At 38.1% G+C, this 18,991-nt stretch overlaps 2 protein-coding genes across 3 annotated transcripts; both read left to right on the top strand.

The window, feature by feature from the left end:
* The first annotated feature begins 76 nt into the window (after positions 1–76).
* On the top strand, positions 77–2,033 carry mc1r (melanocortin 1 receptor). Its single transcript, XM_026378420.1, has one exon. The coding sequence runs from the start codon at positions 769–771 to the stop codon at positions 1,744–1,746; it is 978 nt and encodes a 325-aa protein (XP_026234205.1). The 5' UTR covers positions 77–768; the 3' UTR covers positions 1,747–2,033.
* A 6,547-nt stretch (positions 2,034–8,580) lies between these two features.
* def8 (differentially expressed in FDCP 8 homolog) lies at positions 8,581–18,121 on the top strand. 2 transcript variants are annotated; one of them, XM_026378926.1, is made up of 12 exons: positions 8,581–8,715; positions 9,975–10,097; positions 12,354–12,448; positions 12,574–12,723; positions 13,400–13,541; positions 13,951–14,115; positions 14,397–14,524; positions 14,812–14,925; positions 15,178–15,258; positions 15,732–15,872; positions 16,061–16,170; positions 16,536–18,121. In XM_026378926.1, exons 2-12 carry the CDS (start codon positions 9,989–9,991, stop codon positions 16,627–16,629), a joined length of 1,329 nt encoding a protein of 442 aa, XP_026234711.1. In that variant the 5' UTR covers positions 8,581–8,715; positions 9,975–9,988; the 3' UTR covers positions 16,630–18,121. The 2 variants fall into 2 exon arrangements, with proteins under 2 accessions (XP_026234711.1, XP_026234712.1); XM_026378927.1 differs by lacking the exons at positions 8,581–8,715; positions 9,975–10,097 and adding an exon at positions 10,989–11,214.
* Positions 18,122–18,991: the final 870 nt, after the last annotated feature.

Here is an 18,991-nt window from a genome sequence, read left to right as displayed (position 1 = left end):
GGGATGAAGCGTTGCGCGCTGTGCGTAAACGTATTATTTGAGAGGGAGAATATGCTGCTAATATTTACATGTAACATAAAAGTGCACGAATAAAGGTTATAACAGACGGTACAGCATTATTTGAAAAGACATTTCAAGGAGGTAAAAGATGAAAAACTTGGCAGAACAGCATCACCGCCCTGCTTTGTGACGTTGGTGTGAGAGGAGGAGTCGCTTGAAGACTTACAGAATCCAGCATCACTTTGGGAAATGTTCAGTTTCTCGTCAGGTCTCGAGGATACACGTGCTGTCACCAGGATGATCAGAACAGCCTGAACCCATACAGGGAGATTTGCTTTGTAAACTCTACATTCACAGGGAGGAGGATCTTTCTTTTGCTCGGCAGATTATATCCACAGGAAGGAAGAAAATTGCCACAGAGAGGGATACAGATCTTTACGCGCACGGGCATCTCGGACCGGATCTGTCCATCAGCAGTGAAGAATTACTTATTTAATGGCTGAACTAAATAATTGGCTACTAACAATAACATAACTGTTATTAGAACTCGATTTTTGGATATTTAACAAAAGCTGTCTTGATGGGTTCAGCAACAGCTGCTTGGAGGAGTCGCTTTGTATTTCATACTGACTTTAGGACAAAGTGCTGCTGCAACAACTGATGTGGAAGCATCCGAGCTACAGACGAGGTGCAGATGAAACATCTTTATTAACTTTTGACGCTGCGCTGCAGTGAAATCCATCAGGAATCATTAAAAAGGCGTCAGACATGGAGATGTTCAACAGGTCCCAACACAATCCATCTCTTCTTCATGTGGAGTTCAGCCCGTTAAATGACTTTATGGATGACAACGAAACGAACTCCACCACCGGAGAGCGAAACTATTTGAACTGTGTGCAGATTCGCATCCCCCAGGAGCTCTTCCTGACGCTGGGGCTCATCAGCCTGGTGGAGAACATCCTGGTGATTATGGCCATCATCAAAAACCGCAACTTGCACTCGCCCATGTACTACTTCATCTGCTGCCTGGCCGTGTCCGACATGCTGGTCAGTGTCAGCAATGTGGTGGAGACCATATTCATGCTTCTCAACGACCACGGCCTGCTGTACCTGCACCCACGAATGCTTCTCCACCTGGACAATGTCATTGACGTGATGATCTGCAGCTCCGTGGTTTCCTCACTCTCCTTTCTGTGCACTATTGCTGCGGATCGCTACATCACCATCTTCTATGCGCTGCGTTATCACAGCATCATGACCACCCAGCGCGCCATCACCATCATCGTGGTGGTGTGGCTGGCAAGCATCACCTCCAGCATCCTCTTCATCCTGTACCACACCGACGACGCCGTTATCGTGTGCCTGGTGACCTTCTTCTGCACCACCCTGGTCTTTAACGCCGTGTTGTACCTACACATGTTCTTTCTAGCACACGTCCATTCACGGCGCATCGTTGCTTTTCATAAAAACAGACGCCAATCCACGAGCATGAAGGGAGCGATCACTCTCACCATTCTGCTCGGGGTATTCATTATATGCTGGGGCCCTTTCTTCCTCCACCTCATCCTCATCCTCACCTGCCCCAACAACCCCTTGTGTAACTGTTTCTTCCGAAACTTTAACCTTTTCCTCATCCTTATCATCTGTAACTCGCTCATCGACCCGCTCATCTACGCCTACCGCAGCCAGGAGCTGCGTAAAACCCTGCAGGAGTTGGTCCTATGTTCTTGGTGCTTAGGAGTGTGACACGCAGAAAGAAACTAACACCAAATCAGGTTTTTGGCGAATTTACATTGCATCAAAAGTTCAATTAAGCTGAGGCTAATGATGCTGATGCGCCACAATGTACTTAGAGACCCTTTTGTACATCAAATCATGGATTAGCTTTATTTCAGGTTTATTTATTGTTGCGTTACACCACTCCTTACCCAGGTTCATGCACTGTGAAACATCTGGACAGTTAATCCAGTAATGAATCTTTTACATTGATCTCTCTTGGACTGAGCAGGTAGACTAAATTATAGAAGCCTAAATGATCAATGCTGTATTTTTGTTAAAAAAAAAAAAGTTTTTTTTTTTTCTGATTTGTCTTTAAATGTAATGGTTGAAATCTGTGATTTGTCTTTTGATTGTTTAGCATTAAATATGTTGTTTAATATTGTGAGCTGCATTTCTTGCTTTATTAAATTTAAATTGAATGTTAATGTGCATTGTGGGGGCCATCTCCCTTTAAAAAAACTGAACTAAAGTCTCAGCATAATGCATGAAGCTGTTTCCTGGGGAGATTGTAATTAGTCAATTAAAAAGCAGCGTTTGTTGAAACAAGCTTTATCATGCAGGGCTTTAAATAAAATAAATTTGATTGTGTTATCGAGAAGTAATTCCCACATGAGAGCTGGTGCATGATGATTTTCTTGCCCAGGCCTCGGTACGTTCCCCCCACATTTTGCTCATTATCAGAAAAAAAAAGAGGTCGTGTAAAATGATGCACTGAATCTAATGATGAAAGTTTATTTGACTGCAGTTAGAACATGTTTGATCTATTTATTAATAAATCATCCAGGGTGAGTTTGGCACAAAGGAGAAGAATCTACTATGAACGCTCCTTAAATGATGTCAAATCATGTTCTACTTGTGACTCTGTGTGGAAATGCCCCCAGATAAACGTCCAAATGCCTGAAGGAAAGATAAGAGATAGGTAAGAAGATCACATGAACGGGTTCGCCTGGCGGTGGGCCCGAGACTCAACTCATAAGAGGGTGTGTGAAAGAAGGCGGCTTCAAGAAATGTGCAGGGGCGGTTTCTGCAAGATTTGGAAGCTGGTTTTGGTTATGTAGGTCAAACAAGTCAGACACTGGTCCAGATGGCCTGTGGGCAAGTTGTTGTAAATAGATTATTGAAAAGAGAAATAGGAAATTGTCCAGAAATGTAAGATACATCATTATGGATCTGGAATTGAATAAGGTTGTTTTTATACTGATATTTTATTTATCTTCTAATCTCCTGTGACTCTACTCATCCCAGGGAAATGTCGGAACCTACCTTTAGAATCTACCTGACTGTTCTAACACAAACTAAAATGCAGTCATGAACCTGGTTTGATTCATGCAATTGAGTGTTTTTCTAACTTCCCACGTAAAACTGACCTCACAGACAGATGTTTCCTAATGAAGGGGAGAAGACTCACAGGTCCCATGATCAGGATGTCTGCCAAGACAAAAATAATTACTTTACTGGTTAGATAATGACTAAATGTGCATGTCAACACTGACAATAATGTGGACTGTACTCTATAATTTCTGAATTACTGCTGCTCAGTATGATATAATTTGCAAATTCCCCAGCTATCACAGAATTTAGTCCTGATATTTTTCTGTGTAATTTTTCTACTGATGTTGTGTTTTTTGGAATGTCTTTATATCATAACTCTGCTTTCTGCATTTCCTTATTTTTGGTGTAGGAGTTGTTACAGATTGCTAATGTACAGATGGCTGGTTATCACACCTGCTATATAGAACTTTTAAAATAACCTCCATTAGTGATAAAACTGTGGTGCTCCGTGTTGTGGTACGTTTCCTACAGTAAATCTGATTCAACTCATAAATGTTGTTTTTAGAACTAAAAAAATGAGCTCTGTTAACTTGAAACTGAGTAAAATAGGGTTATGTTGTATAGTTTTTGTGTAAAAGGAGTATGTATCGTATGTAATCTGTGTCTCAAATAAAGAGGCCACAACTATAAAAACTGTGGTACAATGATATTAGCAGCAGTAACTAGTAGTTACTGCTCACATTTCCCAAGTATTTTCAATTATTTTTAATTTGATGAGCAGGTTGTTTCAATTATTTAAAAACCAAATATCAAAACCAAAGTCACTGATATGGCACCATTTTTTCTGGTTGCACACAGTTTAGCATCATGGCATGAGTCACATTCCTGAACTTAAAACATATTTACATGCACTATGAACATATGAAAAGATGCAATAGAATATTTGCTCTCAGTAGACAAAAGAGCCATTGATATATAACACAACAGAGACATTTTGGAGATGCTCCATTTTCAAACCCATGATCAAGCTGTGGTGTAAATAACAGCATCGAAGATTAGGGGGTTTCCAACTAGAATAAATATAAATCTTTATCCTGTCCTTTAGGAAGAAATTAAAAGGCTTAATTGTTTAAATTAATCTATAGATTTATGCTTCAATTAGTTCAGCAACATGAACATCAATAAGAAAAATTAACAAAGATTTCATCTGGCAGTTTTAGCATTTTTAGAAAGCAGAAAAATTTCTTTCACAATGTGAGAAATGTCTCAAAGTTCTCTTTTTTTATCTCTTAAGCACAGACTCACCTAGTAAACACATCTCTATGTCTATAAAATTATGGTTCATGGTTACATTTTCCTTTTATTTAAACTGAGCAACAGAAACAAAGGAAATCTCCAGGTCACTGACTATCCCCTCACTTATTGTGTATCCATCGGATAACACTCTTGATCTGATTTGAATTAAGCAAAGATGTCTCAGGCTTGTGAGACATTAATTTAATTGGCAAATGTCAGATCAAGTACAAACCCTCTTTTTTTAGGTCTCTCTACATCTTATTCCGCTCCAGCGTGCATGAGACCTGGGATTCAAGAAACAATTAATCTTTCGGCATCACAATTAAACAAAGCCAAGAAAACAGAGAGGAGTGGCTTCAGGACAAATCTTTAATGGTCCCGAAGAAAACCCCTAATCTAAATCCAATAAAATATCTGAAGATGACAGGCTACAGACTGTTGCATCCAATCTGATGGAGCTTGAAAGGAAAGAATGAGATCAACTGGTGTCTTTCAAATGGGCTCAGATCACAAAAACATTGGTTTATAACATGTGCAAGTGATACAGTAGAAAATAAGAACACAAATAACATTTCCATCAAAAGGTCGTCATGTCACACAGCTGTGATTTATAGGCCAAATACAGGTTGTGGAAAACGTATTGAAATACCCAACAATAGTTGTTGGCGTCTAAATGTCTGAATACTTTTTCCAATAAACATTTGCAAAAGTTACTAAAAAGTGTTTTTAATTTGTTATTTTGAGTCATTCTGAGTATGTTATTATTATTATGAGTGAGAAATTGCAACTTTAGTCATTTAAAATCTAACACACAACATACTGTAATACACAGCAAATGCAAGAGGTGAAGCTGTGTGAATATTTTCAGAAACATTATATGTTTTGGTGATTAATAGACAAAACTTAAATAGGTATACAAATGATGTCCTGCCACCTGACTGTTATTATTCCTGATTAGCCTAAAAGATGACCACAATGTGACAGTCTAATTTGCACGGAGCAGCATGCTTACAGTTAGGCCTGGGGTTGTGACTTCGTCCTTCTTTTAGCCACACAAAGCAGCTCTGTTCACAGCTGAAAAAAGGTTCACCACACGTACAACATACACACTCAAGTTATAAATATTCAGTTTTATATGTATAAATATATATTATTATTAATCAGAAACCAATGCTCTGATCCTGAGGGATAGAGACAAGTTTAACTTTGATACGAGTTCCAAACAATCTCTAGATATAATCCAACACATAACTATAAATACTTAATGCTACTTAAGTAGCATTAAACTACTTAAGGAGGTTGGGAGGCAGTGTTTTACAAGGGTTAGCTGAGTAATGGATCTGGGGTATAAAAATAAGGTTGGTGGGTTGTATCCATTAGATCTGAAGATGCCCTCTAATGAGGGAAAGGTGGGTGATTATGCGTTGGACATTGCTTATGACTCTCTAAAGAGCTGTGTTATTATCAGCTGCTCAACATTTGGCATATTGCAGAATGTTAGAACCCTCTAGACAAATATTAGCTCATTGGTTATTTGGGTGTTCAGTGCCAGGTTGTTTTGTGAGCAAAACACTGACACGTTGATTTCATTCCCATATACTGTCTCCTACTCATTTGCAACCAGCCACATTATTGTTGTAGGTGGGAGGTGCAGGTACACAGTCATACTTTGTGGACAGAACAGAGGAATGGAGTCAGCACACAGCTATCAGGCAAAGTGAAGGGTCAGGCCCAAGTCAAAAGGTGTTTTGATCCACATATCATTGGATCTTGCAGCCTTTTGTGTATTAGTTGAACCGGACACTCTCCTTTTCGCCTGTGTCTCTGCAGTAAGTACCGGGTGTGTTGGGTGGTACCCCTGTCCCTGTCTCTCTTATTTTGAAGCAGACAAATAGCGAAGCACTGCTATAGATAAGTGGGTCGTTGTTGATATTATAGTCACAATCAGCCCCGTCGCTACCATGATGTGGCTGATGTGAGTGAAGCTTTATATTTTACTACTGAAGCCTATCAAGCCATTATGCCATGAGCACCATCTAATAGTCACACTAAAGAGAATAACTGTCGCTCATGTTAGTAGCTTGCATTATGTGTATATGTTCTTCTCCTCTTGTGTTTTTGTTATTTTCTTCTTCTCTGGTGTTTTCACTTATTCAGCCAGAGGAAATTATATTAAAGACAACTTGGACAACAAGTGAATCGAAGAAGCCCAAGTACATAATATATTTTTGTTATGTGGTCATCGTGGCAGATTTAGTAAAAAAAAAAAAAAGGACAACCACTCAAAGATAATTTTAGTGGCATAAATCACATTAAAAGTGATACAAAGTCATATTTCTGTCTATTTCTGAGTCTAATGGGTCACATGCACAGCATTTTGAGACAGTGAACAGCACTAAACAGAAGGTCTCTTCATTACCGAAAACCTTGTGGCTTTTACAAACATCTCTCTTCTACACAAAGACGTTTTGTTCAAAAGACAGAAATAGATTCATTAAAGAAATAGATTCCCTGACGTGCTTAGGCTGCATTATGTATTTGCTTATTTCTCAAAAACAATCTTTATAAAAATAATCTTTCTCCATCATTTGGTCTCGGTGCTGCCCTTTGGGGGTGGAGTTTCCTCTTGAATTTCTTGGCTTTATATTGATCTCCTGATCTTTACTTTGATCAATCTGATTTAATAAGCTGTGCTATCATGTAGGACGCTACAGTCCCAGTGGTAATATAGTGGTTCTTTTCTTTGTGTGGCTCTAATGGTTGAAAGATAAAGTGTGAACCCACATGTTCGCAACTTTCAAGAACTGCCACACTGTAAACGCTGGTTGACAGTCGTACTGTTTAAAATATCCTAAATGCTGCTAATACGGATGTTTACACATTAAACACAAGCTTCAAAACGTCACAGTGTTCTTTTTTCTACTCACTTGTACATCTGCTACTGTGATGTTGCTGCGAGCATTTCATTACCCATGTTACATCAGCAGTAATAAAAACCTCTAAAATCTGGTTATGCTTTTGAAGTTAACAGGGTGACGCCAGTTTGTCTCTGCCTAACTCTTGGAAACTCCACAGCTCATAAGAAACATTAGTTCCTTTTCTTGGGAATTAAAGACAGACAGAAATCCACCTGTTATTCCAACAAGAGAATTCGTAGAAGCAATTTCACTAGCAGCTATAATAAGCTTATTTATTGGTTAGGCTCATGTGGTGTCACAGTTTCAGTCTGTTCATTTCTTTGGCCAATTCAGTCAAGTGTCTTCTTAATAGTGTCAAAAAGTTGCACGTGTTCTTTATAAAAATCAATCAAAGAAGCAGCAAAGTGTGTTTAAAAGTGAGTTTAGGTTTATTGACAGAGAGCCAATACACCCAGACGTATCCGAATAAACGTCTAAATACATTTACCACCGCCTAAATACACACTGCTCTTCCTGTGGCAGAGTTCAAGTTGTCTTTTTGGCTTTAAGTTGTCTCATTCGCCTGTCTAATCTGCTACCTGCAGTATTTTCTTCTTTCTTCAGCTGTGTGCCACTACACTGACACCCCCGCTTCCCCTTATCTATCCCACAGCTGGCTTGCTTGGTGTCGGTTTGGCCTTGGTTTGCTGGAACACACACAAAGTCTGAAGTCCCTTTTTGTCTGCAGCAGCAGAGTAGACGCTCTTCTGACCTCTCCTTCAACTCTCTCTCTGTACACTACATAAGAGGATCTACAGGGTGAATAATTCATGTGAATAAGAGCACATTTTCCAACAATATAATTTTATAACATTCATGAAAGCATGGGTCGACTACCCCTTAAATTTTGATAACTTCTAAACAGCTGATTATATGATGTGAAAACTTCAATTTTTAACAGTGAGGGAAACTGTATCTGTATCTGTATCCCCAAGATAAGCAGCCAAGGCGTTGAATGAGGCGTTTACTTACCTCTGAAATTATAGGAAAATATTCAGTCGGCACAAAAAATGACCGGGCAAAAAAAGTATTTTCACAATAAAAGCACTAAATGTTACTTCAACGTCAGGTAGTGTAGCTGAATATTAATGCACACAAGACAAAATACATAGGTATTATGTTTCATTCAGACATTGCATTAAATACATATAACAGGAATATTTTACATTTACACTTCAGTGCATCGTAGTTATCACATCATACTTGTGTAACTGCGGTCATGAATGGATTTATTTTGAAAACACGAACCGGAACATAATCTTTTAACGACCTGTAACTTGACACCTTTTTTTGTGATGCTGCAGATGACAGAGACAAAACAACACGGACAGAACTGTTCACATTAATTACAGGCTGTAAAATATGTTTTACAGCTGCTGGTTTCTTGGAGATAAATAAGGTTGACAACGGGGTAAGCTACCAAACAGACCGACCGGTGTAATAAGCGTTAAACGTTAGCATCTGAACAACAGCTGGCTGATCTGTTCATAAAGCTAGTTAGCTAGCTAGCTTTGGCTAATTGTTAACATCTAACGTTATGTGTTGATGCTGATTATGGCTGTGATTCGTTTCATGTCACAGTTCACACATTTAGCAGTTTAACAGGAAACCTGTGCAGTGTTACCGCTTAATAGAGGATGACTGTCAACAGCAGCCCTGATTGGTTATAATCGCTGAGGTGAGCCTCGACGTGTTTAGGTTACATCAATATAGCTTTGCAGGGTAGCTTGAGCCCATGTGCTTTGCTCCGTGTGTTATGAAAATGTCTTAAGGGTGGATTAAAACGTCTTTATCTTTATAATCATGTAGTCATGACTTCCAGTATTCTTACTGACAGTGTTGTTGTTATCCATTTGAGCACAGAGACTATTACTCATCCATCGACAAAGCATTAGCACAATGTAAATCACTCCGTTTACTTGTAAAAGAAACTGTTATTCATCCCGTGAAACCGATCTTCTGTGACTCTGGACTATTTGGTAAAGTCTGGGACAATCATCCTGAATATGTCAGTAGTATATCAATTGCTATTAGGGCGTGGAGAGCACAATTCTTCACAGAAAGGCTGTTATAACATAGGGGTGTGTAATGGGACAGATACGGGTGTTGACCACACAAGGGGGTCTAAAGAAAGATGAGACTGCTGCGTTTGAGGAAATGAAGGGTCCAGTGTCTGACCTATGATACAGAGTCGGACCTAAAGTCCCAGAAATTGTCTGTCACACAAGTTCAACAACTTTCACCATTATCTAAATTGTTGTATCACTCATTTAGGGTATAATAATTTAAACAGGGGGAAGCTATATGCATGATGCTTTATCTCTGGTACGTTCAGAGGCAGCACAATGAGTATATCATATTCTTTTCAACCACCGTTATGATAGGACACTGCTATGCAATATTTTATACATTACTTTTTCTTGAACCTGTTAACATGTTAGGTTCTATGTGGTGTTTTGTCTCGTAAACAGCTCCCTGATCAGTAAGTAGCAGCACAGTTTAATGGATCTGTATGAGCATACTGCACAGTAAACAGTGAGCATGCAGGCACATTAGCTATCTAGCTTCCATTAAAAGATGGCCATGGTCATCTTTCCTGTTTTTGCTTCAATACACAAGAGAAATTACCCAACTTCTCGGTGTCACAGTAATGTATTTTGTCTGCCATAGATGTAGCCGATGAAATGGAGTATGATGAGAGACTTGCACTTTTCCGCCAAACCCGCCTCAATCCCTTTGATCGAGGAGAGGAAGAAGATGGTCCCCAAGAAGGCAAGACGCCTCCACAGCACGGTAAAGTCCTGTCAGCTCATCTCAAGTGTCGAAATTAACCTCACAATTCTCATCTGTTACCTCTTAATGTTGCATTTATTCTTAGTTCAGTACTTCAGTTCAAAATTATATGAACCAAGCAATTCAGCCATACAGATTTTTTTACTTTCTATAGTGGTTTTCATTAACTCATTAAGATAAAGCAAAAGACCATTTAGAGTCACAACTGTTTTACTTTCTCCTGCATCAGGGATATTAAGTGCTGAATCATGTCAGTGCATCAGATAAAATGTTGGAGACAAGAAATTAAGGTGTTTTACCTACTGCCTTGATTTTGACCTAGGATAGAGAGAATCGTGTATAGTCTACTTTGGCAGACAACCTACAGTGATTCCAGTACTCCATTATGCTCTGAAACAACCTCTGGCTTGGTACACTGTGAAAAGAGGCTAATTAATTTGGGATATTATCGACTGTTTGGGTGTAAAAATAACAACTGTTCCATACCCGTGGTCTGTCCTGTTGGAGCTCATTCTTCTTGGAGTTGTTTGCTATAGAATAATTATGATAAGAATATAATATTTTGTTAATCAGTTCATAGAAATGGCTGCTTAATGAATATATTTAGCTTACTAAAAAGAGGGGTGAAGCAGTGGGATCTGTTTTCTGCTTGTCTAAATGTCCGGTACATGGACTATGCCACTGTGATGTGCTTATGATGATGTTTTCCCTCAGGTATTTATACGGGCTTTTGAACAATTCAAGTCTAGGTCACAGGTCTGAAATAATACAATTAGTAATAAAGCACAAGGATTTTGTACTGTTGACAGAAACTAACCTAATGGAAAAGGAAGTTGGACATACTGCAACTAACCCAGAGGAAACGAACAGTAAGCACTGCAATAGTCACACTTCCTGTATTTTAGGATTTTGGAATGAAAGTAGTTTAGTTTGATCATAGTCACTCCGACAGACAAACTCAATGCACGGTTAGCTGAGCTGATTTCACTGTTATGTGAATGTCACTGGTATTCACTTGTAAGTCGCTTTGGATAAAAGCATCTTAATCTGGTATTGCTTCATCGTCATCTGTCTGACACTGAGAAGTTCAAGATGTTTTGTTCTGAGGTGTATGCAGGTAACTTGTCTGTCTGCCTTTTTAGTAGAATAGAAAAGAAGTTTGGTAACATGTGTGACTTGCATAGTTTATTATGCATCCTTTAAAGATTTGTCTGTTTTATTTTCACTCTCATTGTAGGTTTGTCAGTTCAGTTTTGCCAGATTATTATGTTTTCTAATAAGTGTGTTCTATGTGCATTTAAGTGTAACTTTGTGACAGAAGTGACTTTTTTACATGCACACCTTTTTCATATAAACAAAAAAGAAACTACACATGCTACTTTAAATCAGTAGTCTAGCATTTTGTTAAACTTGGAATTGTTAATATGTTTATATTACAAATTGATTAATTATAATGACTGGCTACAGACCAGATCTTCAGTGTTATGGAGTATCTAGCAACTAAAGAGACAGTAATCCTTTTAAGTAGGTGAACATAAATATGTCTCCAAATTAATTCATTTTAATTGCTCTTTTTACTAGATATGTAGTGTAACATAAGTTGGCTAATGAATTTAGATGCTCCAGATGTTGTGTTTCAGCTTTTTCTGGTGGCCCATGTGTCCAAAACAAAAATCTATTATTGCAGCTCTAAGCAGCTAATATGCTTATATACATGAGAAAGCAAATCAGTCATAATTAGTAACCACATTTACACCTCCCAAAAACAGTGAAGTGGTTCTTGTATTATGGAAGTAGTAACTGTCAATCTTGCAGGTATTCATAAAAATGTGTTTATAAGGACAAACACATGTTGTAAAAACATTTCATATTTGTCAAGACTTAAAGCATATGACCTACATACTGTAAGGGCTCAACATGTACAGCACAACAGGAGAAATATAATTTTGTATAAAAACAGCAGCAGTTAAACAGGTTTGATCACACCGTGGGAGTCTGTCTTAGTAGTTGGTTTAGTTACACATTACCAGAAGTAATAAGACCTTTGACTCATCATGTTCCTTGTCATTTTGTGCTGTTGTCCGTCTTTGAGACTTCTTGACCGTAGGTCAGAGTGTAGGGATTCCCTTTGAGTGACCAAAGTCATGTGTTTGAAATTAGCATGCACGAGTGAGTGCACTTATCAGACCACAGTGTTTGCTTAGAAGAAGAAGAAGAAGAAGAACTGTGCTTTATGCCACATTATCCTCTTTTTAGAATCAAGACCTGAGCTGTTCTCCGGGAGTAGAACTCACAGTTCAGATCGAACCATGGACCTAGGTCTAGCTGAGGACCACTTCTCAAGGCCTGTGGTAAAGTACTGTTAAACTTAATGTTGCACTGCTCTTTACTTCAAACGGTTTTATAGTGTTCAAAACTTCTCTTGCTACCACACTGTATGTTTAGATGTGTTTGGCTCTTTTTCTGTTTGCTCTAGGGTTCTTTTGTGGCATCTGACATTGAACAGCTAAAATTAGCCATAGAGGAGTGTAAGAAGCTGATCCTGGAGCTCCCAGAAAACTCAGAGAGACAAAAGGACACTGTGGTGAAACTTATCCACCTTCGTCTCAAGCTGCAGGAGCTTAAGGTTGGAAATGAGGCGTGAATGTGAAAGTAGATGTTATGATATTGTAGTTGTACGTCCTGGTTGGACAGTCATCAAAACATCAAGAAATTCTTCATTGACTGATTTTATTAGTATGTTTTTGGTTTGTGGAGTACACACGTCTGGCCATGTGTTCGACAAAATTATAGATATAATTTCCTGATACTGCTTATTCTAGATGTGTTTACTATACTATATAGAATTTAATGGTTAGGAATAACTTAGTGGATGCAAGAGTTTTAGCCTTAGTTGGACTGAAGCTGAGAAAACCCATGTGTAGTGTTTGAGAGATAATCAGGAAGAAATTCCATTGGTCTTGTAAGGAGAATACTGTGGATAAAAACACACTTCAATTAAAAGCTCATGCTTTCATTGTATCACCTCAGGGATATTGGCGATTGCTCTCCGTCAGATAAACGGTAGCAAACATTGTGGACATTCTTGGAGACAAATAAGTTAATAAACAAGTTTGTGGAAATCAGCCACTTCCTGCAGAAGCTCCTCGAGGTTGAAATTGCACATTTTCTGTTTATTTATTTTTTTCTCTCAATTAGAGAAAGCTCAGTATAAACAGTACATTGGAGCTGTGTGCCGGTTTTTGTGTGTTGATTTGTTTTCAATAGCCAGTTTAATTTAGTTTTTGCACGTCTTTTTAAAGGACCCTGAGGAGGATGAGCCTAATCTTAGAATTCTACTGGAGCACCGCTTTTCTAAGGAAAAGAGCAAGAGTGTGAAACAGACCTGTGACAAGTGTAGTGCTATCATCTGGGGCCTCATTCAGACTTGGTATACCTGCACAGGTGAGATACACTATTCAGTGTCAAACACATATAGCACTGTGGAGATATTTTAGTTTTAATATCGCAAAACATCTTATTGTTCTTGGAATGGGATGTTTTATAGTCACACAGATTGCTTAAAATTCAGACCTCAGGGCAAGATTATACTATATCTAAATATAAGTTGTTGCCACGAAAATGTCAAGCACATGCTGACAATATAGCAAATAAAGATTCATGGACAGCCCCACCATCTGAATTAATGTGACACTGTCGGGTTAAATGTAAAACAGAGTTGCAGTCCTGCTTGTTTACTACCTACCACTGTTGATTACCTGGATCAGGTGTGTGGTTGGAAAACAAGCAGGGCTAAGACTCTCCAGGGTTGTAGTGCATATGATGCCACGTGAATATACCTTTCTCATTGCAGGTTGCTATTATCGTTGCCATAGTAAGTGCATGAACCTGATCACCAAACCCTGTGTGAGGTCAAAGGTCAGCCACCAGTCGGAGTATGAGCTCAGCATCTGCCCTGAGATAGGACTAGACCGCCAAGACTACCGCTGCGCAGAATGTCGCACACCTATTTCACTAAGTGAGTTTAAAAGAAATTTATTGGTTCAACTTAAATTTGCTTCATAGGCATAATCACACAGTTGTAAATAAGGTTAATTCACAGCCAGTCATAAACGACGCACTAGAATTTAAGGGGCTCCAAAATGTCATTATGCAGATATTTGAATTGACAGATTTTATTCAGCAAGTCTTTATTGTCCACTACTATCTAAATGCTACATATTCAATAAGGGTTAATTTAATCACATTGAACTGTCTTTATCTTCGACCTTACTGTTCTACACTGAATTTGTCCTATAGGGGGCGTACCAAGTGAGGCCAGGCAGTGTGACTACACAGGCCAGTATTACTGCAGCACGTGCCACTGGAATGACACGGCCATCATCCCCGCTCGTGTTATCCACAACTGGGAGTTTGAATCTCGCAAGGTAGCAGCAACATAGCTTATTTACCCTTGCTTTAACTTTAACATGTGAATCTATGATACGTCAATTTTTCCTCCTTTCAAACAGGAGATGAACATGTGTTACTGAGAACATGGCAAAGCAGCACAGCATGAATCATGACGAGCACTGCACAGTGTGTGAAATCCTGTCTTCTGTGGCTCTAGAGGAGCACTGTCAAGTCTAAGAATACTACTCCAGGGACTTACTAAATTCAGGTTAGATGATGTGCATCGAACCAGTGAGGTTGTCATGCAGTGTCTCCTTTTCAGGTGTGTCGGTCCTCATTGCGCTACCTGGCCTTGATGATGTCACGACCTGTACTGAAGCTGAAAGAAATCAACCCGCTGCTTTTCAACTTTGTAGAGGAACTGGTCGAGATCAGGGTGGGTAGCTTTACTTTATTCATTATTTTAGTAAAGATCCTTCAAGAAATAATGGGAGTTTTAACTAAAATGTTATCAGGCTATGTTACTTAATTAATTAATTAATTGTTAATTAATACATTTTTTAAAATCTTGAATATGAAGCAAAATCCAGAGTTAAAATTATTTCTGCTTGATGCCTTCATTATAGTTGTTTTGTCACCCAAACTATCCTCTCAGTTCATGATGTACAACTCGTGTTTTCCTTTACAGAAACTTCGTCAAGATATTTTGTTGATGAAACCTTACTTTATTACCTGTAAAGAGGCAATGGAGGCTCGGCTACTACTACAGGTGGGAAAGTATAGATTTTACAATATGTAGTTACCACAAACTAAAATAACCTGCACAGATAGATAGAAACATACATTATCAACCTCACCCCTACATTAGCAAAATTTACAAATTAGTAATATGTTACAGTGCCACCATGTGGGGGAAGAGGAGAGCTTGTGCTGAACTGAGAATTGTGAAACCTTTTCAGATCCTGTACAATATGTGCTGCAGCTTTGTAAATAAATGTAGTTGTTGTTTGTTCAAGTTTAGCATCAGCATAAATCTTCATTGAATTATTTCAGAACTTAGAGTGCATTAATATTTATTAGAAACTCAGAATTGGGCTTTCTAGCAAATGTGTTAACAAAAATTTAGAAAATAATTTTTTTGGACTTAGACATCAGTCTGTGGTAAATAGATTATCTGCATGTGTTTTATGATACACTGAACCTTTTTATCAACAGTAATCCACTGTGGTTTTTATTTTCAAGCTTCAAGATCGGCAGCACTTTGTGGAGAACGATGACATGTACTCACTACAGGATCTGATTGACATATCCAGTGGCAGACTCAGCTGTTCCCTAACAGAGATCCACACTACATTTGCTAAACACATCAAACTAGACTGTGAGGTGAGCACATACATCAAGCACAAAGCTGAATACTAAAGCTTAGCTGTGTTTGTATCTCTTCTAACTTACTGTTGTTATTATTGGCTAAAGTAGTAGAAACTGTGCAGCTCTCATGACCTTTCATGAAACTCTGACTTTCTGTTCCATTTTTTTTTTTGTATGTGTTCTGTGTGTTTGTGCATGTGTAGCGTTGTCAGGCCAAAGGATTTGTGTGTGAGCTGTGTAAGGAGGGAGACATCCTGTTCCCCTTCGACAGTCACACCTCAGTCTGCCATGACTGCTCTGCTGTCTTCCACAGGTTAGTTCCCAACCAACCAGTCATATGATTTCTGCTGGTCTAAACAACTGTGTTTGTGAAGGAAAAAGCATGGGGTACAAAATGTCAGCACTGAAAATAGAGTTTTTCCTACTTCAGAGAAGACCTACTTATAATCTCAAAGACAACAAGTTACTGGACTAATCCAGTCTAAGATGACCAGTTCATAAAATGTAAAACGTTATACAGAATATTACCAACAGTATTATTAAGTATTCTCTCATCATACTGTAAAACAGTAAAATGTCTTCATTACTGAATTATCACTTACAAATATTAAATTATCCAAATGGGTACCATTTATAAATGTAACAACAATGGTTGCTGTTTGCTGTGTGTCACTTTAGAGATTGTTACTACGACAATTCCACAACTTGTCCACGATGTGCCCGAATGACCGAGCGCAAGCAGGACGAGGTGTCAGATGTTAAAAATGCATAACGAAGAGGAAGAGGACTGATGTTACTGGATGTTGCACTTCGCCTCTCGATAGAAGTCTTGCTTTTTGTCTATATCTTTGGTTTGTTTGGTGCATATGTTGATACTTCAGTGTCTTTCTCTTCCTCTGCACTACATTATGAAGCAGGGTACTTCGTAACCCATCTGGAGATTAATATATATATTTTTTGGCAGACTTTTTAATTAATACTGGAATTGGATGTACTGAACACTGTCAATGTGTGTTTGTGTGAGTGGTTTGCATTAGTGTGTGTCTGCTTGTATAAATGTAAAAATAAATACTCTATATAGAGATAGGCCATCTTATCAGTGGGTGATTATGCATGCAGATATTAATTGTATCGCTCATCTGCATTTGCCTATATTATACTGCCAACTCTGCTGAACGCTAAACTTTATCGATGCCATATACAAAATGATTAGAACTTCAGCTTCCAAAGACAAAATATCAAAGTTATATGAAAACAAAATCCTACAAACAGTCTTGAGTGTGTGTAAGTGTGTGAGGTTGTACTGAACTGTCATTTTCAAGCATCTCTTTATTAGACTTTTAAGTTGGTATGAGACAAACACACCGCATATAATTAGTTAATCATAGGAAATTGATTAAAGCTGTGATCACTGTGTGATCATAACATCATTGTAACTTTCTTTTTCCTCTTTTTACACATTCCTTCGTTAGTTACAGCACAGTTTATCTCACATGTAGGCTGCTATCCCTGAATCAGTGTAGACTAATAATTTATTTTTTGCCTGTTTGCCTGTTTTGATGTATTTGCACCTTATCATGCAGCAGAGGCCCTGCACAGAGTTTGTCAACAGCCACCCTAATAACTGGAAAGGATTGATGAGACAAGGAGGTTTGTGTGTATATATATAGTCATTAATAGTCATTATAATTTCAAATATAAATTCTCATTATATTGGCAACCCTACGTAAATGTAATCAAAGCATGTCATAGCAGCACATTTACTTGTAATAATTGTTTAACTGCAAAAGAAATGGAATATGGGAGTTGAATGTGCTTTCCTTTTATTCAAAACTGTGAACTCATTTACAGAAAGTTTGATCTGTGTTTAATCCAGTTCAGTTTAGTGTGGCTTATAGCAAATAGATGTCAATACTCATGAACATTTTGTGCCTAAGATTGTCAAGTTACATAGAGCTGTCATTCAAACATCCAGGTACACTTAGCATTATGTTAATTGTTTTAGTCTTAAGGTACCTGTTCGTCATTTTGTCCAGAGATGACAAAGATGTAAAGGGACGTTGTTGGTAATCTGTAAATGTTGACCTAAAGTATTTGTTACAGTAATACGTTTTGGCTGTGTTATTTTTCAGCATGATGTACTCTACTTTATTATTTTTTTTCTAACTAATGGACATGGTCAAAGGTATGTCCTGTAGTAAAGTCATGTGGAGTTGTGCATGAATAAACAAAGTACACTAAGTACTAAGAAAGAGTGGTGCATGCCGTTATTCTGCATCAACTGTACAGAACAACAACCAAAACAACTTTTTCAACTCTTTGTGTAATATTTTACACCATATGATTAAAACTAGCCATATGTTATTTTATAGTTGTCAGAAGATTGTTTCTGGCTGTGATGAAAAACGTCATCACATGTTCAAATATGTGGTTATGTCTGAACAAAGTGTGTGACAAGTTAACAGGTTCAACTGTAATCAGACAAATCAGTCTGCCCAGTGAGCCTCACAATATGACCACGATTTATAGGGTGACAGTGTAGTTCTGTGCTTTCAAATCTAATGATATATTGAAAATAATATTTAATTTTTTTTGTTTTTCTTAACATTAATGTCTAAGGTAATTTGATATTATTTATTATCCTATTATAACAGGTTATAACAGCCACTTCAAACCTGTTGTAGTTCCTCTACAGTAGAGTTTCTCCTCTGTCTCTCTCCCTGTCTGTTTCTGTGAATGGCTGCAGTCATAGATAAACTACTAATTCGGAGCACTGCTGCTTGATCAGACTCAATTCCTCGTCATGCAACTACTTTCAGATTAAACAGATGAAATGACATTTGTATGAAGGCAGACGGTTCAACAGGTTTTAACAGGTTGTGCCTGATATACCTGAGTCATGCTGACAGGAAGAAAATTTTCAACAATGTAGAAAATGTAAAAACATCATTTATTTCGGTGCACTCTGAGATGATTTGTGTAACATTTAGTTCTGCAATATGTTGGTCATTTTAATTCAATACCCTTCTATTAAAATCCAGCTCATTGCTTTTTAGAGTCAACTTCCTGTTTGATGCTCACCGCATCCTCCCAGGTGATGTCACAGGTTTGATGTTACGTGACTCAGTGCATGT

This window comes from Anabas testudineus, chromosome 3 (genome assembly GCF_900324465.2).
Source record: "Anabas testudineus chromosome 3, fAnaTes1.2, whole genome shotgun sequence".
In the NCBI taxonomy this organism is placed as follows: Eukaryota; Metazoa; Chordata; class Actinopteri; order Anabantiformes; family Anabantidae; genus Anabas; species Anabas testudineus.
Note: the sequence above shows the minus strand (reverse complement) of the source record. Positions and strands in the feature narration are given on the sequence as shown.